This window comes from Telmatherina bonti (assembly GCF_933228915.1).
Source record: "Telmatherina bonti genome assembly, chromosome: 11".
Taxonomy (NCBI): Eukaryota; Metazoa; Chordata; class Actinopteri; order Atheriniformes; family Telmatherinidae; genus Telmatherina; species Telmatherina bonti.
In genome coordinates this window covers 24,294,360-24,319,036 of record NC_136629.1, presented here as the reverse complement: position 1 = coordinate 24,319,036, position 24,677 = coordinate 24,294,360, and the positions used below count along the sequence as shown (strand labels likewise).

The 24,677-nt window shown below is 36.2% G+C and overlaps 1 protein-coding gene across 1 annotated transcript; it reads left to right on the top strand.

The window, feature by feature from the left end:
- Nucleotides 1-511: 511 nt before the first annotated feature.
- On the top strand, nucleotides 512-24,677 carry prim2 (DNA primase subunit 2; the record flags this gene model as incomplete). Its single annotated transcript, XM_079248771.1, has 14 exons — nucleotides 512-544; nucleotides 1,044-1,193; nucleotides 1,417-1,529; nucleotides 2,206-2,300; nucleotides 2,395-2,515; nucleotides 3,468-3,563; nucleotides 4,648-4,785; nucleotides 9,930-9,997; nucleotides 12,391-12,463; nucleotides 12,646-12,831; nucleotides 21,414-21,540; nucleotides 21,735-21,817; nucleotides 22,967-23,035; nucleotides 24,459-24,677. The coding sequence occupies exons 2-14, from the start codon at nucleotides 1,049-1,051 to the stop codon at nucleotides 24,675-24,677; spliced, it is 1,533 nt and encodes a 510-aa protein (XP_079104897.1). The 5' UTR covers nucleotides 512-544; nucleotides 1,044-1,048.

Here is a 24,677-nt window from a genome sequence, read left to right as displayed (position 1 = left end):
TAATTAAAAATGTATTTTGACTGAAACGTGCAAAGCCTAAAATTATTTAAACGCAGCAACATTGAATTAGTACAAATTTAAAAAAAAGAAAGAAAAAAAGAAAGCAATTCTATCCATAAAGACCTAATACTTCCGCCTTGCCACGCTATAAAAATACATTTTTCAGTCTTCAGGCAGGAATGCGTTGGTTATACAATAGATAAACTTCCGCGCAATCTTGGTCCATTTGATTACTGATCGGTAGTGAAAAGGGTGCATAAAAATAAGAACGTCACAGAGTTTATTTAAACAAGGGTATCTAATCAAAACAACTAGTTGTATTAGTCAATGAAAAATGAAACGTATGTTTTGTGTGTTTTCACGAAAGTAACAATTAAAGAACGAGTCAACGGGTTGGCCTGAGAAACTAAACGAGCGCTCTCCTTTGTACGTCGCCGTTTCACTTCCTGATTTGGGTCGATCGTCATCCTTTACCCGCGTCTGTTGAACAGCCCACTTTGTTTGGCGGGATTGAATTCAGAGGCCACCGCTCTTCGTTTATTTGGTAATATGAGGTTAAATAAACATTTTAAGCGTTGTTCTAGTAGCTTGTGTAATAAAATGCCTAAGTTAAGCGTTGACGTCGTTAACGCAGTTAATTATTGCACGCGAGCTAGCTACGTAGAGTTTCTGACTTCAGGCAGAATTCTTTGCGTTGTTGCAGGGCATATGATGCTATCATATATGCCACACTTGCAAAGTTATACATATAGTGTGCTCTGCGTCATGTGCACCAGATAGTGTGTAGCAATTCTAGCTATCTTTTTAAAGTGGCATTTATTTACTTTGTCATATTGAACCGTATCCGTGTTTATAAGCATGTGAAAGTTGACATGAGTTTTGTGTACTAGATTGTATTTCCCACATGCCTATAAAGCAAAGTATGTTGGAATCATAATGATAATAGTTAATGATGAAGCTGTGGGTGTTTGTACCTTTTTGTGTGCGTATTCAGAATGAAATAAGCTATTAGTATGTTAAATTTTCCTTTCTCTGATCACCAGGAGCCATGCTGTTTTCTGGCAGAAGGAGGAAGCTTGGTGCAAACCCCCAGACAGAGGCCTACACCCAGTCCCTGCAGTTCTATGGACAGCCGCCTCTTGAAAACATTTCTCTCTCTGAATTTGAGACATTTGCTGTGGAAAGATTAAAATGTATGTCATTTCAATACTTTATTTTTGTTCTAGAAAATAAGGTAGTATTCTAGTCTCATCCACTTGACGACAATAAAATGCATGTGATAGTATAGCATTCTGTAGTAAATTTAGCTGTATGTATTGTCTCTTGTCTTTTCAGACACATTTAAACATGTTGAGATTATTATTTTTAAGGGCTAGTTTTTTTTTTTAATGGTTTTCTTTTTTCCTGTCAATGCAGTGTTGAAGACTGTTGAGAATTTGGGAGTAAGCTATCTAAAAACGTCTGAGCAGTACTTAAGGAAGCTTGAAAATGAATTGAAGAACCTGAATTTTCCTTACAGATCGGACATTGTAAGTATGCTTACACTACTCTAATGCAAACAAAGTTAGAACGCAGCAGTGCAACAGTTTTACATGGCAGGATTTACATTGACACAAATGCAGAGAGACTTTGAAGGGAGAACACCAAGATGTTAAATCTCACTAATAGTGAGCACAGCAAAGATGATGCAGGTGGAGGGCAGACGGCAGTCTCTGCAGAGAAATACACCACCAATACTTTGTGTCCAATTTGCAAAATCAGCATGGAAGCCTATTTGTGATAAATTCATTTAAAAACGAACAGCTGAGGGTTTTTGAGGAATATAAATCAAATATAAAATAAAGGTTTCCTTAGAAAAAATAAAGTGTAATAACCTTCATTGTTATCTCACTTCTACCTTCTTAGATATATATGTGCACCATGCAGTGATGCATGACTGTAGTTAGTCCATTTGGTATGCTGTCTTTAGAAGCATAGTATTTGCTGAAATGTAATGCGGCTAAATTAACATCTAAGATCTAATTGGGTGTCACATAGACTGATGCAGACACACAGCTGCACAACTAGCAGTGCTCTCAATCGGAGCTATCTATTTGACAAATAACCAAAACCTATAATTAAGGGATTCTATTATATGGTGTTTTATTTATTTATTTTTTTCTTGGAGTATTTAATTTAAATAATGCACCTTCTTTGTAAATTTAGGATGACAGAAAATCTCAGAATGGACCAAGTGAAACTGAGAAACGAAGAAAAGACCACATCTCCCACTTCATTCTCAGACTAGCCTACTGCCAGACGTAAGTTAGTGGATTGCATTATATTTAAACATGTTTAAAGTGAGATTTTCAGATTCTGCCGATGTGACTGTTTATCTCCATTAATATCCTCAAGGGAAGATTTAAGGCGCTGGTTTATACAACAGGAAGTGGATCTTTTCCGCTACCGCTTTAATGAGCTGGATCCAAAACAAAAGCTGGAATTTCTTCACAGGAATAATCTTCAGTATGATGCGGTATGTTTTTAAAATTCCCTCTTCTACATTATTGCAGTAACCTCACCACAGAAAAACACTGAAGATTATTTGGCACTACATAAAGATTAGTTCTCCCTACAATGCTTACCTTTTTTCCCCCACATGTAGCTTATTTACATTTGTCATTCCTGATATTTTACCTTTATACTGAGCATGTTTTCTTTCTTTGCAAAATTAGTATCTGATTATGTTGCAAATTATAAAATCTGTGCAATACATTACTTTCTTTTAAAAGCTTTGCAGGGAAACTAGAATGATTTGCAAACCTTTGCCAAAGAAGCTCACACAGAAACATTTTTTGGAAAAAAAGTAAAAGAAGAAAAGGAAAAGTAAAGAGTGAAACAACACATGTTTGGATTTCTGATGTGCAGGATTATTAAAATTCAACTGCGGAGTAACAAGAGATGTATGCCAGCTCTGTTCAGGCAAAGGTGTTCAGTTGTATTTCCACCAGGGGGCGCTGTTTGATCACAGAAACATGATCCCTGAGTATCAAGGCCTCTTCAGAATATTGATTCCAAATATTCCTCTTATATCTTTTGGGTTTTTACTTTAATAAATCTCACCACTCAGGTGTGATAAATGGGCATAAATCCTGTTTGTATGAATCACAGTAATATGTGAATGCTAATCTTGCATAGGAAAACATGCAATACAGTTTATTGCAATAAATGTTTTCCTTTAAGATGTCTGTAGACTACATTAAGAAAAATGTGGATAGATTTTTATGAAATGGGGATTAATAAGATGAGCAGAGCAGCAAAGTTTAAACATAAGCTGTTTAAAATGAATTTAACATGTTAATCGTCACTATGTGAGAAAACACATTTTGTTTATCTGGTAATTTTTGCTCCCCCATTGTTCCAATATATTTAAACTTGACAGTCCAGGCTTTGAAATGTCTGACTGAAATATATCAATAACCTTTCAGATCAGCAGTAAGGAGAAGAAGGAGCTGCTGGACAAACTTGTCAACTCCAGTTACGCTGTCAGTGGAATCACTGTGGAGAATAACGACTTTTACAAAGTGAGTTACTTTTGGTCGGCATGTTGAGACTGATGACAGCGTCAAATCTTATTCCCCTGAAAAATGAGTAGATATGCAATATTAACCTATTTTTTATTTTTAAATTGTTTATATGCCCTTCATCTAGTTACATAAGCAAGAAATGCAGACGTTGTATATTAAGTTAAATGTTTTGTATACTGCTGAATTACTGACTTTTCCCTTTACAGTTCTATGAACTAATCTGTGACAGGTTTAATGATTGCTTGAAGCCTTTTTCAGCATAATTTGGATGTTTTCCCACGTCAGGGTTTCACAGTTGCTTAGTGCCAAACACTGGAAACAAAACAACTAAATATTGGAAAATCAAAGAATGTACTTTTATTTCTGGTAACCTTTGATTACTCTCTTGCCATGTATTCTCAGCCAAACAGGTCAGTGAACTCATTGAAAAAGGACTTTGTATACTATGTTGAATTGAAGCTGATGTGGCTGCTTAACTGTTTTATTTCTCCCCTTTCTTCAGAGCCGTACCTTCCTAAATACAGATTTATATAAATGAGCAAATCTTCCTCCCTGAGGCAGTTTGAATCAAACTATTGGAGAATTTATTCTCTTTCAAATGCTGGATTACCACTCAACATTAGTCTCCCCTTACTGCTAAAGAATTACACTGACATTCAAACCTGTCAGGATAAGTTGATGTACTATGTTTGATCCACAAGACTAGAAATAGAATTATGAATTGTAAATCACTCGGCACTGTATTTAATTAAACTGTCAGAATCCACAAAACATGTCACAAATAAATTCAGTATTTTGATTATTATGTCAAACACATTTCAGAAAACTTTTAACAACCGATGCTTGTTAGCACTAAGGAGACATATTGCAGCAGTCCTGAAAGTGTTTTTTTGAAACTTGTCCCCATTTGTACTGTAATTTAACATTGATGAAATAGCTAAAATCCTTCTACTAATTGTAATTTAAATTTAAACTCTATATAAAATGTAAGCTCAAAAAGGACGGCCTTCACACTTACCATATATAAATTTCGTAACATTTATTAAATATTAATTTTTGCTTTTGACATGTTTGTTTTTAGGTTCCGTTTCAAGATGCCCTTGATCTAGTGCGAACAAGAAAAGTGTACCTCAAAGCAGGCTATGCATACATCCCTCACCAGGACATTGTGACCATTGTTCTAAATGATTTCCGCACAAGGCTTTCTAAAGCTCTTGCAGTAAGTATTTGTAGCTTTTTGCTTTTTTGGATGAATGATAAAAGTTGTGTAATAACAGCAGGATAAATCAGAGGTAGGGATGAGCATTTTAGGTGATTTTTTTTTTTAAGTTGACTTGTCAGGCATTTCAAAATCAATTAGTTGTGACATCATCTGTAATGAAATTTTTCTCCAAAGGGAAACTGTCATCATTTGTGAGATGTTGTTTGTTTAATGTGTTTTCCACAAGTGTTTTTTATTTAAATATTTTGCTGGCTCTAGTGTCCTTGTACAATAGGTAGATGGCTAAAGGAGTTGGGATTAAACCTATTCCCCACTAGACAGGCAATTTCTTACAGGTAACTTCCTCTACTGTCTGTGCATTACACACGCTGGACTTTTTTCTCACTTGTTCTTGCTCTATTTCTCTACAGCTCAGGATCCTTGTATTTAATGTGTAAAATGTTGATAACTCAGGATGATCTGCCCACTAAGTATGTGTACTTGAGAAGTGGGAGAGGAAACTGCAAAGAGAAAAAAAAATTGCACTATTTTATTTTTATGATCGTTGAAAACCCAGATCGTAATTGAGATTAAAATCCAATTAATCGGCCAGCCCTACCATGTACCTTTTATAAGGTTCCCCCTTTTCTTTTTTTTCTTTTTCTTTTTTTTTATTTGGGTAACAGCTCTACACTTGTGTAGAACCTCCAGTGTATCACTTTATCTTAGTCTTTTTTTTTTTTTGTCATCTTCTGCTGTGCATCTGCATCTATATTGATGGTTGGCAAGCTGCCTTCATCTAATTGCATTGGACGAGGGAGGAGTAGAGTGGGTGAAGAAAAGTTTTTCTTATAGCTCTATGGTGGAGGTGGGATTAGAGTGGAGCATACACTGGAACTATTCCCACAGGGAAGCTCTGCAGCCAGACTCTTGACTTCATTCAGCATTTCCAACAATCTATTAGGCATGCAGATCCCTAATCAAAAGGTGTCTTTGGGAAAAACATGAAAATATCATGTTTACTTTGTTGTTCAGTGGTCCAGCATATTTGAGATGCTCCCGTGCTCCAACACATTAACATATTCAGATAAACAACCTCCTCACCAGGGTCAGCTCAAGTTGTTTTTTTTTTTGTTGTTTTTTTTAACAAACCTGTTTATGAGCCATTAATTCCAGCCAGGCGTGTTGAAGCAAAGAAACAACTAAAGTAGGGCAGGCCTTGATGACCAGGAGTGAGAAATCCTTTGTAACATGTATATTTAGCAACAGTTTTATACTGAAAATGTTCCAGAGATTGTAATCCCTTCAACACCCTTTCAACTTGCATTATGTTCTTCAGTTGTTTCATTATGTACATAAATTTCATTCAAATTCACTTTGTGTTAATGGGAAGTTAGTTAAATGTAAGCTGTTGTCATCGGTGCCCTGAGGGACACTGGAGAAATGCTGAAGTCAGTTGAGGGGACTAAGTGTCCACACATGACACACAACTGGAGGAAAATTTGGCAAAAACTAGTCAGAGGGACCTTATTGTCCCTAAAGGCATGATTTTATTTTTCCGCAGCAGGCGGGCTGTGATGGCACAGCAACAGAGTGCTTGTGTAATGCCCCGAATGCCCAAAGGAGACATGAAACATGGTGATTTTGGAACCGAAGGTCATTTTTATGTGGAGAGACAACTATAGTTTAGTTTAGTCACAGTGAGGACTTGTGACTGCTGAACTGGCAAGAGTATGATCAACAACCAAAGGCAGTGGCAGTGTAAAATGTGTATGAATAGAATTGTTTTCATAGTTAAATGCCCTGTAGTTGGCCAAGAGAGCCCTTCAAAGAGAGGCTATGACTGAAACATTAACCAGTATGAAAAAGAAAAGAAAAACACGAAAAGACTTTCAAATAATTTAAATTGGATAGGAATTTCATCTTTTTTTTTTTTTTTTTTTTACATGGATTTAAACTTTAAGTTTACTGAAATCTAATTTTCATGTCTGTCTTCATTAATGTACAGTCATGTTAAAATAAGAATAGTTGTCTGGATTTCTTCAGACACATTTTTATTTAGAGATGCTGCACTTTTTTGCACATTCATGCTACTTAGGACACAGGCCAATCATTGACTGAAAAGCAGGTCCTATGCCTTTTTCTTAATGACTCTATTGTTTTGCTTATGGAAAGATTATTAGTTTGGTCAAAGTTTTCTAATTTCTTTCATTAGATGTCATTAAATTCCCTGATCTTGATTTTTAAAGTATATACATTAATCACTGTTCAGTAAAATCATTGATAAAATTATTTCAAATTCACAGCTGGCAAAAAAAAATTATCAAAAGTGAACCCAACTTGTTAAGTGCACCAGATTACATTACAATTGCACTCATCATGCATGCACATAAAGAACAGTTCTCATTTTTTCTCAGAGTGGATCAGTCTTGCATAAGGTCATTGTTTAACCTGCTGGTTTGTTTGTATGTATTTTCAAGAAAATATATACAAAGTATTCCATTTAATATTTTATAGAGGCCTGCAATAGCCTAGTGTCCTACTTTGGTAAACTATTATAGCATAGTACAAATAAAAAAGTTGTCAGTAGAAACACAAAATGTGGACTTTCAGTCTATCCTGGAACTGTCGGATGATTACTTGGTGCATGGAGGATTCTCAGTCGTCGTTTTTACAATGGTGATGTAATGCTGTATGCAACTTAGCCTTTACTGAGAAGTCTGTTTTACTGTGTGTATTTTCCAGGAATGCATGTAATCATGGCTGAGCAGCCTCTACTTACACACTGGTCTTAAACTTTTTGACAATTAAACACCACATCTAAAACTCTCTTCTGGCAAATTGAAGTGCATGATTACCAGATTTATGGAAGCCTCTTTTTTAAATCTAGCTTCTAATCTGAGATTTCATGCCAAGAGACTTGACACTTAAGGGTGCCAAGGGTGCATTCACATCAGGATAGTCTGCTTGACTTGGCTCACTTGTAGGGGGGTGTATCCATGCGGGCTGAGATTGCGTTCATGCTGCACTTTGGTCAAATGAGCCAAACCATTAGAATAATATATTCCCATTCTCACCAAAGGTGGCGCTGAACTGGTATTTAGCAAAAGACAGAACAAGACCTGCAGGAAGAAGAAAACCGTTTCCTCTACTTGAGCTAAACATTTCTTTGTTTTTTTTTTTTGTTTTTTTTTTTTCTTGTCTAATGCAGGTATATTGCAGAAATACACTGCAACAATAGCCGCAGTCTGAACTACAGATGGGGCAGAGGACCCTTAATGTGATTGCTATGCATTTACCCACAATGCAATAATAAATGCAAGTAGTGACTTTTTTTTTTTTTTTTTTTTGTAGTTCGCTTCTTGTATTTGATTAACTCGAAACAGAGCGAGACCTGCAATTGTAGACAGACTGAGTCTGCTTCTTTTATCAAATCTAGATGTAGAATCCACCCTACACTACAGTCATGGTTTGACACACTGTGTGGTAGTGCAGTCGGATCTGCACTAACGTTAGCATAGCACGCCTGGTACATATGATTAGCTTGAGTCTAAATGTGCATCTTTTGTCATGGTACTAAAAAGACCAGCTTGTCCAAATTAAAAGGGACAACAGAATAAAAATGACAACTTGGTCCTGTTGTTCTGTTCTCACATTTCAAGGTAATTATCTGGACCACCAACTGGATGGAATCATTTTTATAAAACTTTTTTTTTTTTTTTAACTGTGCCATTGTGTTACTGTGATTGTTTTTCATTCACTAAAGACAGTAAGGGAGGGATGTGGTCTGATGAGTTGACATTTCAAATTATTATTATTATTATTTTTTTTAAATCATGTCATATCCTCCAGGCCAAGAGTTAAAGGACTATCTGGATTGCTATTGGTGTGAATCTAAAAAGTCTGCATCTGTGATTGGGTGTGGGGATGTGTTAGTACCCATGACATGAGGCATGGGTACCTTACACATCTGTTAAGGCTTTATTAATACTGAAGGGTACATAAAGGTTTGGAGCAACATATGCTGCCATCTAAGGGACATATTTTATCATGGACAATGCCATGACTCTTTCTGTACATTACAACAGTGTGGTTTCATCGTAAAAGAGTGCTGGGACTAGACTGGTTGGTCTGCTGTCCAGACCTGTTTTCTATTGAAAATATTTGGCGGATCATAAAGTGCAAATTATCATAACGGAGACCCCCTAGAAAACTTAAGTTGTACAAGCAAGAATGGGAAAGAGTTTAACCTACAAATCTTCAGCAGTTTCTGTCGTCAATCCCTGAACGCTAATCGAGGGCTGTTTAAAAGGAAAGGTGATGAAACACTGTGGTAAACCTGTCCCATCTTCTTTGCAACACATTTCAGATATCAAATCCAAAATGAATATTTAAAAAACAAAACAAAGGTTGATTAGTTTTATCAATAAATGTCTTGTATTTGCTGTATTCAACTGAATGTACATTTAAAAAGGATTTGAAAATCCACTTTTATTTTTTATATTTGTTTCACACAGCATCCCAACTTCATTGGAACTGAGATAGTAAATTTGTAAAGCAGACCTCGAAGGGGTCTGAGTTCTTTTACTCACATTTACAAAGCGACAAATCTTTTGTGTATATTCATCTTTAGATTTGACATGCAGATTTCAGACTGAGACAGGAAATGAAGTCAAAGCCCGAAGTAGATGTGGGTTGTCTAACATGACAGCTGTTTTATATGGTGTAAATGCTTTAGGATGTTGCCTTCCAGCTTTTTGAGTTCAATGCTTGAATTACTGTATTTTCAGTCTTTCAAACACCAAGCCAATTGTCTGCTTTGTGCAGTTCTTTTATGTGTTTCTACATATTGTGATTATAAATCCTTTTACAGCCATTTAAGTGTTTAAGGTGGTGAGGCATCTTGAGCAAGAATTTTCTTGAGTTTGAAGTCTGTTCATAATCAGGTTAATTAAAAAGTAACTGTGCTGCAAACCTTTTTGGTAAAATGCTTCCAATAATTTGTATTAATTGCTCAAAAATATTTGTATTGATAGCTAAAAGATTGTATTAATGCTTTCCTGGAAGCGATTTGGTTGCACATGACCTGTAGTGTTAAATTGTTCTAATCTTTTGTCCATGACTGTGTGCCGTTACTCATGTGATGCCCATCTCTTCTGCAGTTGACAGCTCGCTCGCTGCCAGCAGTGCATTCTGATAAACGCCTGCAGCCGCTTCTTAACCACCTCAGGTAAGCAGCAGGATAAAGAATTTTGCCGCCACTGACTAATCACTCGTTGAAAAAGAGAAAAGCTTTAGCATCAAAGAGCATTTAAGAATTATGATTTTTCAGAATCAACCTAGTCAAGACTACTTTATGTTCAGACTTTAAGTATCATACTCTTTGCTTTACTTAGCAGTAACCAAGTTCAAACAAAGCTCCATTTTCATAATCGGGATATAAAAATGAAGCACTGTGGCACTGCCATGTGTTTAAGTCTTTTAATCAATTTAGCTGATTAACATGATTTTTGTGCAAAATATTCGACAAGTTTCTCAATTACTACAATTTTCATGTCGTTATTTGGCCATTATGTGAACAAAAAAAATAGATGTATGATGCACCTACTGATCATTCTCAGTGTATATTTATTATAATTGGCTTTAAGAGGGTATAATGTTGTAATGATCTAATCAGAATGAGGGGTCTTCCTCTAAATCTTTTATCTTTGAGTAAATTACTGAGGAAGCTTCGTTCTTTAGAGTGCCACACAGGAGGGATTAAGAGTCGTTACAAAGGCATTAATTTAGTCATTTCAAACAGGATTCACGAGGCTTTGAAATGCCACCACCTAGCTTCTTCATTGATTTGAAATCTTTAAAAAAATAAAAATAAAAAAAAATGTTTTTTGTGGGTGGTTTTATTGCTGAACTGAAAATTGAATTTTAAGGCATTTTACGGGGCAAATATTTATACTAAAGAAAACCATTTGCTGAATACAATATCGGGCTATCATATTGACCAAGTTTGAAATGATTGAAACCAAAACATAAGTGACAGTAAAATGAACCGTTTTGTGTGACCCTGCAAATATAATGCTGGCATGAAATACTCTTGAAATAATCCTTTTATTTTTCATATAATGTATGTATTTAGCATCAGTCTTCAATCTGGGGTACATATTACTCTGTGCTACCATCTTGTTGGCTGTGGAGATGAAAAGAACTTCAAGTGTGTATTTGAAGGTTAGATGGATGGCAGAGCAATAAAAAGAAAAAAAAGTTCCCAAGTTGTCAGTTGTGAGACTAGAGCTCATGTCCTGTGTTATTAGGCTTGAGCAAAATTCTTTTTGTTATAGTTTTTTTTCCCTTTACAAAAACAAAGTCATGAGTAAAGCGTCTTAGAGATAATTTAGTGATTTGCAAAAGTGTTTACCCTTTTGTCTTTTTCCCCCATTACAAAAGGCAGTATATATGCCTTTGTAGGGGAGCTTTAATGCAAATAAATAAGAATGTGAAATCAATGAGAGAAAAAAAGAGCTGTCTAAATTGGCTGTTGAAGCCTGATGGACTACCCTCATGTTGAAGATAATGCTAAGTGGTACGCTGTGCTCTGAAACGACTCAGGATCCTGACATACTAAGAGCAAAAACAGGTTGTCTTTCAATTGTAAATATTTGCTTTTCCTCCAACAGTAAACTGAATATTAATCAAAGGTTTGGATGAGTTTTGCATCTTAGATGAATGCAGAAGTGCAGATTTTTCTGCAGCCTCTTAGTTTATTATTAATTTCCAAGAAATACCAATTAGTGTCTCTGGACACATTTGGATAGTCCCAAAAGTCACAGGACATCAGACGGTACTGTATTGCTCAGTGACGCATGGTGATGAATTTAAATGTAAGGGAGGTTATAAGCAGTATCTGCTCATAAAATACGAGCACTTGTGCAAATTTGCAGATTTAAATTTGAATGAACAATTAGCCTCTGATTAGATATGGAAAAAAAATCAATAATGTAATTGTTAGCTGGAGCTTTTTGTTTTTCTATATTGTTGCCACACCTTGACTTGCAATATAAGCAGCTGATATAGGATAAGAAAGACATTTGTTCTTATGTTACTCTTAATTGGCACAACATTTGTGAAAACTGTAACTGTTTATTTATTTTAACATGAAAATAAATAATTATTTGGTTTGATGGGTTGCATAATAGAAACTTAATTTCAGCTTGAGTAGCTGAGCATAGTGACTCAGCAGCATGTGAGTTATTTGCGTGACATGAATATGAAAACGTCCATGGTGATCCAGGTGGTGATGTCAGATTATTGCTGGGGATTAATGGGCAGATTGTTGACATCCGTGGAAGGTCAATCATCTCAGTGGGTAGGGGAAACATAAGAAAAGCACAGCCATTTGCGACTCTGTGAGTTGTATTCATCTTGGAAATCTCATGTCAACAACTAGTGGGTCTAAAGTTTAACATGACATGAGATATTAGAGGTTGAACTCTGTTCTCATTGTTCAAATACATTATCAGCAGAGACCTGTTAAAACATTGCTTCCATTTAACTGAGATCCCATTTACATTTAAAACTGCGTTAATTACTAAAGAGCAGTGTTAATGCTTTCATATCTGCTTTCAGCCACGCATATGTGGGACAAGATTACAGCATCCAGAAGAATGTGGGGAAAATCTCGTTGGAACAAATCGATTCAGTAAGTTGCACTTATGTCTTGTTGGATATATTGGCTACAATGACATTTTAGATTGTGATTAGTATTAAATGGTAACTTGAGTCACCCAGTGTACAGATAATGTATATTTTATATGTATTTTAAATTAAATGTTTTTCATGATGTTTATTATATATTACTAGTTATTTACAGCTTACTTTTAGCTTTCAGGAAAGTCATTCCCACTGTGCATGAGGCAGCTCCACCAGTCTCTTAGAGAGAATCATCATCTACGGCATGGTGGTCGGATGCAGTATGGTCTATTTCTCAAGGGTATCGGCCTCTCTCTGGAGCAAGCACTGCAGTTCTGGAGGTCGGAGTTTGTAAAAGGCAAAGTGGATGCAGACAAGGTAATGTAGACTGAAGCTGAAACACCCCGAAACACAAAATTACATAAAGTGCTTGTAACCTTTACCATTTTACTTATGTCTGAATGACATTCATGATTCATTGATGTCGAAAAGCTGTTCAGATCTTGAGTGGGTGGTAGTTTTTTTTTTGTTTTTTGTTTTTTTAAAATTGGTGACTGAGTAGCTCCATGAAATCTGATTTACCTGAAAAAACGTTTATTAGTGCCATTGTGTGCTCACAGCTCTGATATGAGGCCAATTAAGACCTCAGTGGTAAAAGCTTAACATGTTATGTCTCCCAACAGGACACAGACACAGTACAGACATTAAAATAGTCCTCACAGAAATGAGCACTATTCATATGAAATGGAGGCAGTGGTAACAAGTGATTGAAATGTAATGGAATAGTAAAGAGAATAGTTTCATACTCTGTTTATTATGAAGGAATAATATTAACTCTTGAAGTACCTCATTTAAATAAAATAAAAAAAAATAAATAAATAAAAAAAAAAAGTAGATAGAAACAAGCTTGGACATTTTCATAAGATAATCAGTCCTGTTGAGAATGACAGCATGTTCCACATCCATAAGTAGAGTATTAAGATTTATTTCCTCTATTCAGTCATTTAATATCTTCAAATGTGTCTCTCCTAGTTTTGCTCTCATCCACAGATCAGAAGTCTAAGCTTGTAAATGTCACCATAAAAATGATTTCCTTTTGATAAATGGAAAATGATTTGATTGCAGTGGCTTTTGTTTTGGAAGTATGCTATACACTAAAGACCGTTTTGCATATCTTTTGATTAGAGTTTCAGACTTTATTGCATATTTGTGTCTGAGTTGTTTTTGTTCCTTATTTATAGTACATTTTAGTGCTGCAACTTCGGAAAAGCATGTCAGGTTACTATATCTTTGATAAGTCATTCTTTAAAGTTTAATATGCACTTTTAATTCTAGAAAGTAAATTCATTCTTCATACAGCCACAAATCAGTCATCAAGACATTTTCCTGCCTTTCTGTCTTAGTGATGTCACATTTAAAGTTCACAAATTGTACAAAGCAATAGTTGTTAGTTAAAATGTGAAGTGTAAATACTACAGTGAAGGCCCCTCTAGACATTTTTGCATTAGTTATCTTTTTTTTTTTTTTATAATTAAAGGACAGGAGACCAGTTATCAAAAGAAGAGGAAATGATTTTATGGTAATTAGTTTGTTTTGCATAATTTTCCTAGTAAAAGCACCCAGAATGTGAGGAATGTGTCACTCTGTTCATACTTTGACATTAAAACTTGCTTTACTCAGCTAGGGACATGACATACACTGCTAGATGCTGTGGTGGAGCAGCTCAGATGAAAAATGAGAAGAGGGATCAGCAATAATGACCCCTTAAATATAAACACTGAATCATGGCAATAAATCATTGATCCCATACTGTTCCACTGCAGATTTCCTTTTCAAAGGCACAGATACGAACTTCCGTAACCTGAAGAAATGTTTACCATGACCATATTTTTAGTGAATGAAGCTAAGTTACACTTCCCGGTATGATTGCTGTGAGCTGGTGTATGACCAGTACACAAGCGTTGGGGAATAGCATCACAACTCAATACCGGTAGATTTAATTTGCCACATCTACCTTGTACTTTAGACACAAGTGGAAAAACAAAAGACCCAGAGCTGCAATGGTCATAGAAACCAACCCTCGGCAGTTTTTGTCTCTGTGTCTATAGTTGAAATTCCTTTCAGATGCATAAAACAGCCTATAAATACAGGGCTTCAAACTATTTTCACCATTCTCCCAGAACTTGCCTAGAACTGTCCCAAAACGCAATCAAAACAATTCATGCTCATCTTTAAAATGAATAAATCATCATGCAAACTATTACACAATCCATCCACTTTTGTAATTAAATTCAACTGAGGAGAGTAGTTTAGCCATAGCTTGTAATATTCCTGTGGTGTTCCTTTCAGTGATCAATTTATCAATGCCTGTGCTGCTGAAAATACATCCCATGCCTTGATATCTCTCTGACAATATATTTTAGAGGTTCATGACACAGCTGTTACTGCAGAAGTTCAGTTTAACCCAGCTGTGAAACAGGCAATGTGACTGAGGAAATTAACCTGCACTGACCGCTGTTGCCACAGCTGCAGTTCAGTCAGGAGGTCAAGTAACTTAAAATGGTCCTGTCTGTAATCTGTCTGGAAACATGGACCTGAATAAACTGTCCCCTGCATTAAACCCCAAGCAGTGTCTATCCATTAATACTGGACTTGTTGGGGCCTTTAACCATCATACACAACTGAATAAAAGCTTGAACTAACCAGAACTGTAACTATTATGTGCTATATTGTTCCATGAAGTGCATGAGCTAACAACAACCATTTATTGTCTTTGAGTTATAAAGCATAACAGTAGAACAGGTTTTTGTTTTTTTTTTTTTGTTTTTTTTTTTATATTATTGTTATTGCAAACCATGTCTATTTTTTTCTTTTCAATAATTGTTGACCTTGAAAACAAAAAGCACAAACCTAATCCTAGTCCTAAGGATGAGAAAATGCTTGCTTTTAACTCTTTAATGCTGTGTATATCTCATTTGATACTCGGGATGCTCCCAAGCCATTTTCATCAGATTGGGGTTTAGGTATCTACTGATAGACTACTGATCTGACACTATTATTAAGAGGTCTGCTAAATTTATAATATTTATTATAGACTTTTGAGGATCTGTGATATTATTGCTGTCATTCAAGGGCCTAGAATAGATTTAACAATAGAACTTGGAATATATAAGACCGTGAGATATGGAAAAGAAACTCCACCCTTTTCTAGCCTGTTGTTTCAGATTTTGAGCTGATGATTTTCATCCCAGCTACTTGAACCACAGCTTCGAATCATTCCAGTGAGAGCTGGAGTCTATGGTCAGATCAAGCCAATAGAACCACATCATCTGCAAAAGTCATGGAGCCATCAAATTGGACCCCCTCAATAACCCGGCTGTGCCATAAATTCTGTCCATAAAAGTTGTGAACCGAATCTGGGACAAAGGGCAGCCTTAGCGGAGTGCAGCCCCCACCAAAAAGTGGTCCAACTTACTGCCAGTATTATGAACTAAACTTTGCACCAAATTTTATGGATCAAAAACTCTGGGGTCTGGTACTCCAAGCCTACTCCCACAGAACTTACTGAGGGATACAACTTCCTGGAGTCTCCAAAGCACACGTACACTTGGACAAACTCCCATGCACTCTTCAAAACTGCAGTGAGTGTAAAACTGGTCCACTTTTCCACTACCAAGAGTGGAATAGTTTATTTTAAAGTAAGCTGTTTTATCCCACAGCCATATAGACAAAATACATGTTTTAATGTTCATACTTTAGATGCAGGGGCATATCCATTTATGGCTCAGACATCATTGCATTGCAGTTTTCACAACTTTTCAAAGGATACCATATTAGCTTGGTCTAAGGCAGTTTAGGGGAACCATGGCCCTCATCCTGCAAGTTTTAAATGTTTCCCTGTTCATCACCAAAACAATTGCTGAATTTGATATATTGGTGGATCCATTTAATTTGAATCCGGTCTGTTGGATCAAGGAAACATCTAAGATTTGGAAGGCCTCGAGGACCAGGGATCAGCACCATTGGTTCAGGTTAAGTGCAGATAAGTCCTGCCAAGACACCTAATACATGAGTATAGGTTCAACTCGAGTTGTAAGGTTGGCCACATATGTGGTGGGAACAAGCCTCCATTATGCATAGGAAGCAGGTGTGGTATTGATATTGTATTCTGTAAAGTAAGTGACAAATACTTCTAAATAAATAGGAAATTTGATGTGAAGGAACCTGAACCAACACACAACTGTTTTACTGAATAGGAAGAAAACAAATATAAGTCATATATATTGGCTGTTGCATCAGCTTTGATGGCAGGAAAAGACCTAAGACAGATAATTATTTTTGAGTCATGCTTTCCTTCATTTTTTATTTATTTGTTGTTTTTTTTGTGTGTGTGATTTATCTTGTGGCAGCACTGACATTTAAAGTATTTGTAGTTTCTCAAATTTTAAATTCTTTTGTACCGTTATTACAGCACAAAATCCATCACAGAGGCATTAAAGAAAAAAGTCACAAGGGTGTTGGTAACAAATAATGCAATGTCGTCTACTGTAGTGTTATTATTTATGTTTTTGTTTTTTTGCCTTCAGTAAAGTTCATAAAAACTGTGGTTTATGATGTTACATCCCTATATCTTGCCACATTCCTGAGTTGTCTTAGTTAGTGTACAAGCTTCCAGAAAAATTGTGATGGGTTCTACAGAAAAGTCTGCTCTTGTTCTGCAGTAAAGGCAGCGGAACGGGGCTGACCAGCTCGCAGCTTTCACAGTGATATATGTGTTGTGTCAGGGACTGCACTTTGTGGCATGCTGCACAAAGCCTGCTCATTAGTATGCGGCAGGCACAGAGGAAGAAGATGGGAAGCAGCGATGCCAAAAGGGAGGCCCAAAGGAAGAAGCAATGTAATATTAGACGAGAGGAATAGAGAAAATTGATGAAATCAACTTGATCCATTCATTTGTCTTTCCATAGAAGTTGGCTCATTCATTTGGAGGAATGTGTATTTGTCAGACATTGCCAAAGTGTTATGCCTTTGGGTAGGACTGCTGCTGAACTACTTGTTTTACAGATGTTAACTTTAGGTTAATTAATTTCCACTAAGTGACACCATTTTTCACAGAACTAGAGCCATAAAGTCATTCAGTGACACTTTAATGCTCCTGTTAGACACAAATTACAAGTGATTTTTATTTATTTTTTATTTTATTTTTTCCCTAATGCTGCTATGTATATATTTTTGTTAAGCAAAGCCCACAACTTCTCCAGTGGTGCTCTGGATATAAAACAGGTGAATTTGTTGTTGTGTTGCTTAGTCTCGGTGCAATTAATACAATACTGTCATGACATCATTATCTGACCAAAAAGTTTAACTTTCAGGGCTTTTTTTGCTGAATATCCAAGTAACCTTGCTGCATTTGGTTCGATAACATATTTGTAAAAAAGGGTTACTTGTTATGACATATATTTAAAAGTTAATTTGTTGGTGGCATCCATACAAATCCAGTGTTCATTGAGCTGTAGTAGTCCTTTTGCACAGCAGATGTTTCGTGGCATTGCAAGAAATCACAGGTGTTGCAAATGAACGTTGTTGCTCTTCGCAAGTCGGGTGTCCCAGTCATGCATGACAGTGTGACAGTGAGGCAGCACTAACTACACCACAACCACAAAAGGGAAGTTAATTGAATTCATCTTCATCTGCGCTCTTCCATTTGTGAAATGTGAAAATGGATTTCATTACAGAAAGCAAACTTTTAACCAAGAGAAGTTTTCAAGAGAAATTTTTTGCCATAAAACTTTGTTTCCTGTTTTTTTATTGTCATCATATTGTATCATGTCATATTGTTATAAAGAGTTCTCAAATGGTATTACATGTTAGATCTGTTGGAGAATTAGTCACCATGTGGACAGACCCCAAGAAGATATGCCAAGTTCACACACACACATGCATGCATATCCTGGACTGTGTCCCATTTCCCTGTGTCTCTGTCCCTGATTTAATGAATATCACGTGTGTTGGTATGTGCTGCAAAGATATACCCTTTGGAACAAAAGATGTGTAGCAAAGAGATTAATCTGTGGCACTTCAATGCATACTTAGTGCGTGTGTGTGCAAGTGTTTGTAATCTGATTTTTGGGAACTTGTTTTTTTATGGCAACTTGCAAATCCAGCATTATCTATAATGTACAATTTGAAATATAGTTGATTAAAAGAATGAGTACGTCTTTTAAAAGGGTTACATTAGGTAGACAAGATCTGTTATTCATAACAATGCTTAAAGCTTAGCACCGCCTGGGTGAGTTGAAAGTTTAATGCCATCATCTTTGTCTTCGGATCACTTTAGGATGTCTTTTATGTCCACATTATTTCACATAATACATATTAAAAACACTTTAGTGCCAGTGGAGTTCCATGTTTTGTTTTAATAGAGTAAGGAGGTCCTATATTAAGGAATGGCCTCTTGAATCCCTAGAAGCACTACATAATTAATATTTGATTTATTGTCCTTAAAGAAGATTTGATGGGGTTTTAAATTGCCACCGCAGCTTGTCCCATTAGCAAGTTCAAGGGTTTTATTGCAACATTAATGTGATATGGTGGGTGCAGTCATGGTGAGTGTGTTCTGCCACTGTTGGAGCAGTCTGGGTGTATTTTTTTATTTTTTAAAGGCACGGTCACTAAAGTACTTTTTAATGACCTCGCAGAATTACTATATCATAAAAGTTGTTCGCTGCTTAAAATGTTGAAAATGACCCCCATTAAAAAAAAAAAAAAAAAAGTATGAGGTGACTTTTGGTTCTGAATGCTTGATGATTAGTTCAGTAAATTTATCCTTTGAAATCACTTGTATTATTGACTTTGTTGTTTTTGCGTCGCAGCTGGTCATTGTAAGGAGTCTCACATAGAGGTTTAAATTAAGTCAGCCTATGTCAGGGTGGGCAGCTTCTGTCCTTGAGAGCCACAGTCCTGCAAGTGATTGGAGTTATCCCGCTGTAACACACCTGACACACATCAGCTTTGAACAAATCTGCTAATTAACATCAAACTCTGCTAATTACCCATTGATTTGAGTCAGCTGTGTTCCAGTAAGGGAAACCCCTCCATTTGCAGGATGGGAGCCCTTGAGGACCAGAATAGCCCAGCTCTACTCCATGTAATAAATAATAAATATTTCTTAATAACAAGATTGAAGAGATTGTTTTAATTTTTTGGGGTTTTAATCCATAATGTGTGTTGATGCTGATCTGCACATCCTCAGTTTAAAGAAGCAGACGGAACTGCAAGCATAGACATTGAGGAATGCACTGGCCAGTAAATGTATTTCTCTCACCCTGTGGGTATGGTATATTTGAAATATTTTTCAATTTTCACAGCCTTTTAAAACATAAAACTGAAACAGTTAAAGTTTAGTGATCTCTCCCTACTCCTTGGATTAAATGGGCTTTTTTTTAATTTATTTTTTTTATTAAACATTACAGTACAGTTATTGTCAAGCAATGCTGCAATCAGTTGTGTGTTTTTGTTGTGCGACTTTTGTGTTTTTATGGGTTAGTATAAATCCAAGCAAACATATTACACTACCAATCAATGCAAGAATTGAGTGGTATTGATTGCTGGTATAATTTAGGATTCATTTTTACACCTGTGATTGGAGGCATTCTTGGCCCAGAGGCAGAAAATAAAACATAAAATGCTGGATCATAGTGTTATCCATCTACAAACAGAACACATCTAATTTAAAGGAGTTTCTTTTAAAAAAGAAAATGGGAGAAAATCACAAGTTTTCATTTAGTGTCTTTTTTTGCTTGCATGCACAAAAGATTTTTAAAATAAATTTCAGGTTAGTTTACATGATGCTGCAGTAGAGCTTTGTCTCTACTATCATCCTGCTGCAGCCATGTACACAATGATTGCTTCTTGTTCTTCTGATTCTAATCATTAAAGAGTTGCCACGAGAGAGGCTTCTAGTTGTACTCTATGTAAGTAGATTCTCATTTGCAGCAGTATTAATACCAACACTGTTTTCTTGATCTGTGGTTTAAATTTTTTTTTAATTATAGAAGACTCAGATATGTGACATAAAACCACTGAATTAGGATAAGATATGAAATCTGTAGGCAAAAGCCTTGTGTATCTAATGCTATTACTGTGACCCAACTAGTTTGTTGCCTCTCAAATTTGGAGATAAAAGATGGACTGAACTAAAGTGCAGTATTAGAAATGTAGCGATCAATAACTGACTCAGAAATAATGCAGTGCTTGTAGATCACTGTATGTGACACACGTATCAAACAAGAAACTTAACACTGATAAATGTTTTGGTGATGAACAATTCAAAATGTTTTTCAGAAAACAAAAAAAGGTGGCTATGAATCTGCACTTGACTGGCCTCCCATTAACTTGCCTTAACATTGATAACATCAGTTTAAAAGCATCAGCCACCCACTTTATGTATGATTACTTACCCTACTTTTTGCCATGATGCATGTTTTTTTCCTCACCAAGTTGCCTTTTTTAAATATCCAAACTCTTGTATTAATTTAATATCACTGACTGCATATTATTTGAAAATATCTCTCAATGGCTTTTAAAATTTAAAGAACAGTGCAGTATTTTAGAGGAAATGAAACAACAATCCTTGAAACTGTTGGATTTTGTAAGGATGATCAGCATTTATTTCTTGATTTAAAACACACTCTTTATGCTGTGTCAAAATACTCCACAGGATGAGAGGGCTAAAGCACATAGAAGGATGGCCCTATTAAAGTATCTGTAATTCAGCCATATCAAGTGTGGTGACACCTCTACAGCAGGTTCTCTCTAATAGCTCTATATGTCATTGAGGAAAACACCCTGTCAAAAGTGACATGATGTATGACGATGTCTCTTTTCACCCCAACCTTGTCCCTCTAATGCTCTCACCCTCACTAATGCCTCCTCCCGTGTCTCCTTCTTCCTCTCTTTAGTTTGACAAAGCATATGCCTACGGCGTCCGCCACATGTTTGGCAAAGAAGGCAAGCGAGCAGACTACACACCTTACAGTTGCATGAAAGTGATTTTATCGAACCCACCGAGCCAAGGCGACTATCATGGTAAGTTAACTGTTGTTGGAGGAAGCAGCTATGTAAACGGCTCAGTTGGATTGAGTGGATTTGTTTGAAAGGTATTTGCTAGGAAATGCTGAAACAATTATCTGTTGGTCAGTTTATTAGTTTCTGCTACATGCAGCCCAAATGTCTTTTTATTTTATTTATTTATTTTTTACAAATGTTATGTCTTCTGGTAGGATGTCCGTTCCGACACAGTGAACCAGAGCTGCTGAAGCAGAAGCTTCAGTTCTACAAAGTGTCTCCTGCTGGAATCAGCCAGGTTGGTGGAACCCTGATGATGTTCAGTGGTTAAACATCCTTTTAACCATCATTATCTGCTTCTGACTGTATATGTATTTTATATTTGTCCAGCATTCCTCAAAGTCATGACAATTTGCTTATATATTAAATAAATCTGTGCCAAATGGTTGTTAACAATGTTAAAACAGTTTTTTTTTTTTTTAAAGCAAAGCCGTCTTCATATGGTGGTAATAAAAGTCGGGCCAAATATTGACTAACAATAACAGTGGAAAGGCATTGTAATTAAAATCTGGAAACATAACATTCAACAACAACCTTGAGTGATCACGAAGACTATAAAAGCTATATGAATGCAGTCCCTGAACCACTTGTCTTTTTTCTCATTGTTCTTATTGGGCACACTGTAATTATTCACTTATTTCAGATTATACTGACTTGTTGTTGAAAAGTTATGTGAATCTTTTTCCTAGTTTCCACCAAATAAAAACAAATATTAGAATATAAACTGGAAAATCTGCCTGAGAGGGTGCATAGCTCGTTTCCGATATTATGCCAGTGGAGCACACTGGTGATATTATGACACTGAACAAAGAAACCATAAAGCAGACTTAGAGTTTCTGGTTTGATAAATATTGAAAACTTACGATTTGTTTTTCAACAGATTGATGACTCTGAATATCCAGAAAGCTGCAGTTAAAATGGTTGTAGATGCATCGAAGAGCAGCTGCAGACACCACAGATGTGTAATTGCTCTAAACATGCTACTTTGTTGTCTGTGTGAAAGATGGGTTGACTTCCACAAGGAGTTGCAGTAACTAAAGCCTCAACAATTCATCCCCACACATCTTAAAGAAGTAAATAATCCTGTAATTTAGATGAACTGTGGGGTTATTATACAAAGTGTTGATGCTTGGTATTAATATTTAAATTAGCCTAAAGATAGATGTCATCTGTTTTCATTACATTTCCAGAGGTTTCCGCACCAATATATTTTCTGCTGTCGGTATGATTTATGAAGTGTGCAATTTGAAGGTAGTTGACCACATTCTAGTTAAAATAATTCTCAGTAAATGTTTGCTACATCCCAAGTTGCTGTCGGAGTCATCTGTAAATAGGTCAAACTATAACAGTTGAACTTGCTTGTACTATTTCCTACCCTCTGTTCCAGATCCTGGAGCTTGTGAAAGGAATGCACTACCAGCTGGCATGCCAGAAATACTTTGAGCTTACTCACAATGTAAGTGTACATTTCTTTAGGGGTGGGAGGTGGGGGTACTGGAACTGGAGCTGGAGCTGCTGTGCCACAGGCAGGAGGTTACAACTTATGCATGAAGGCTCAAGAGAGACCCACACCTGTCATTACATCCATCATTAGTTGCCTGTCATAAATACTACATTTTTATAAGTTTACTGTGGCATCCCAGTCTCTATTACATAAACAAATGAATCAGTTTTTCTTACGATGCGTAAATTATCATCCCATTTGACAAAATGTCATTTCTTCTTGTAGTTGCTGCAGATGCAAGCCATGCGCTGTCGCGTGGTACACACACCTGAATGCATGCAGATATTTGTCATCTAATCATTTTTGAATTTTCTGGTCTGTGAGCAGATTTCACTTGATCCCATTTGCTCAGCTTGATTTTAGGGTGTCAGAATGAGCTGAAATGATTCGATAGATTTACTACTTTTGTATATTAATATTAATGACAAAAAGTTTTGAAATAGAAATTGCTGGATTGGTAAAAGTAACTTTTTGTAAGAGAACAGAAATGCCCTTTCGATATGTATTTCTTACACAGCTGGTGTCATTCTGACATGAGCATGGTCTGTCTTGGTATTAACATCTGTGCTAAAGTCCCCTTTTGAGAAATAGTTTTAACTCTGGGCTGCTTGGATGGCTGCATATTAAGCCCTAACTAATAGTTTGTGGTTCATTTATTTCCTTACAGTTATTAATTTACTCCATGCAATCCAACCAAGCAAATTATTTTTTTTTAGGTCTTAGAACATGTGCACATTGAAATGACCTTGTTTCTATTATGCTGACTGCTGAGACAGGCAATGATTTTGCACAGTATGCTGCATGTAGAGTCCAGGTCTTCATCAGGAAAAATGAACAATCAAGTGGTTAGAATTCATTAATAGCCAAGCCACCCCTACAGAGCCACTGCACTATTACACTAGAAGACAATAAGGTAGAAGTCAAACCATCAGACAAATTGCATCCAAATGAAGCATTTCAGTGTTATTTAAGTATTACTTACTGTCAAGCTCCTGCACAACATACACTACAATAGATCTTTTCTCACTGACCTTGGTTTATTTCATGAAAGATGCTGCTGTTCTTCACAACTTATTAATCATAAAATGTTAAAAAAAAACTTTCTCAAAGTCAGACAAAGTAGAAAGAGCATTTATCTGTAATCTCTTAATGGATTCATTGGTTTTTATTCATTTGTCAGTATAAAAAAAACCATAATTTGAAAAATTCAGCAAACCATTCCTCATCATTGCGTATGACAGAAATGTTAAATGATCATCTCATAAAAGGTGACATTACATCCAATCAGTTAATCAACCTGGCAAATTTTTGACAGCTGACAGTTATTATCCTCTCTTCACCTTCATTTGCTGTGGTTTCTCATTTCCCTGAGCAGGTTGAAGATGTCTCCTTCTCACTCAGCCACCCCAACCAGTACTTCATAGAGAGCCAGAAAGTTTTGGGCGGAGTCAAGGACATAAAGCGAGAGACAGACGTCCAAGAAAGTTCTGTTGCCAGAGGATCCACCACAGCTCGAGAGGCAGAAGTGGCAAACACCTCCCAACATTTGACTGAAGTGACAGACGACCTGGAGTGTTACTTTAGAGATGCCTGA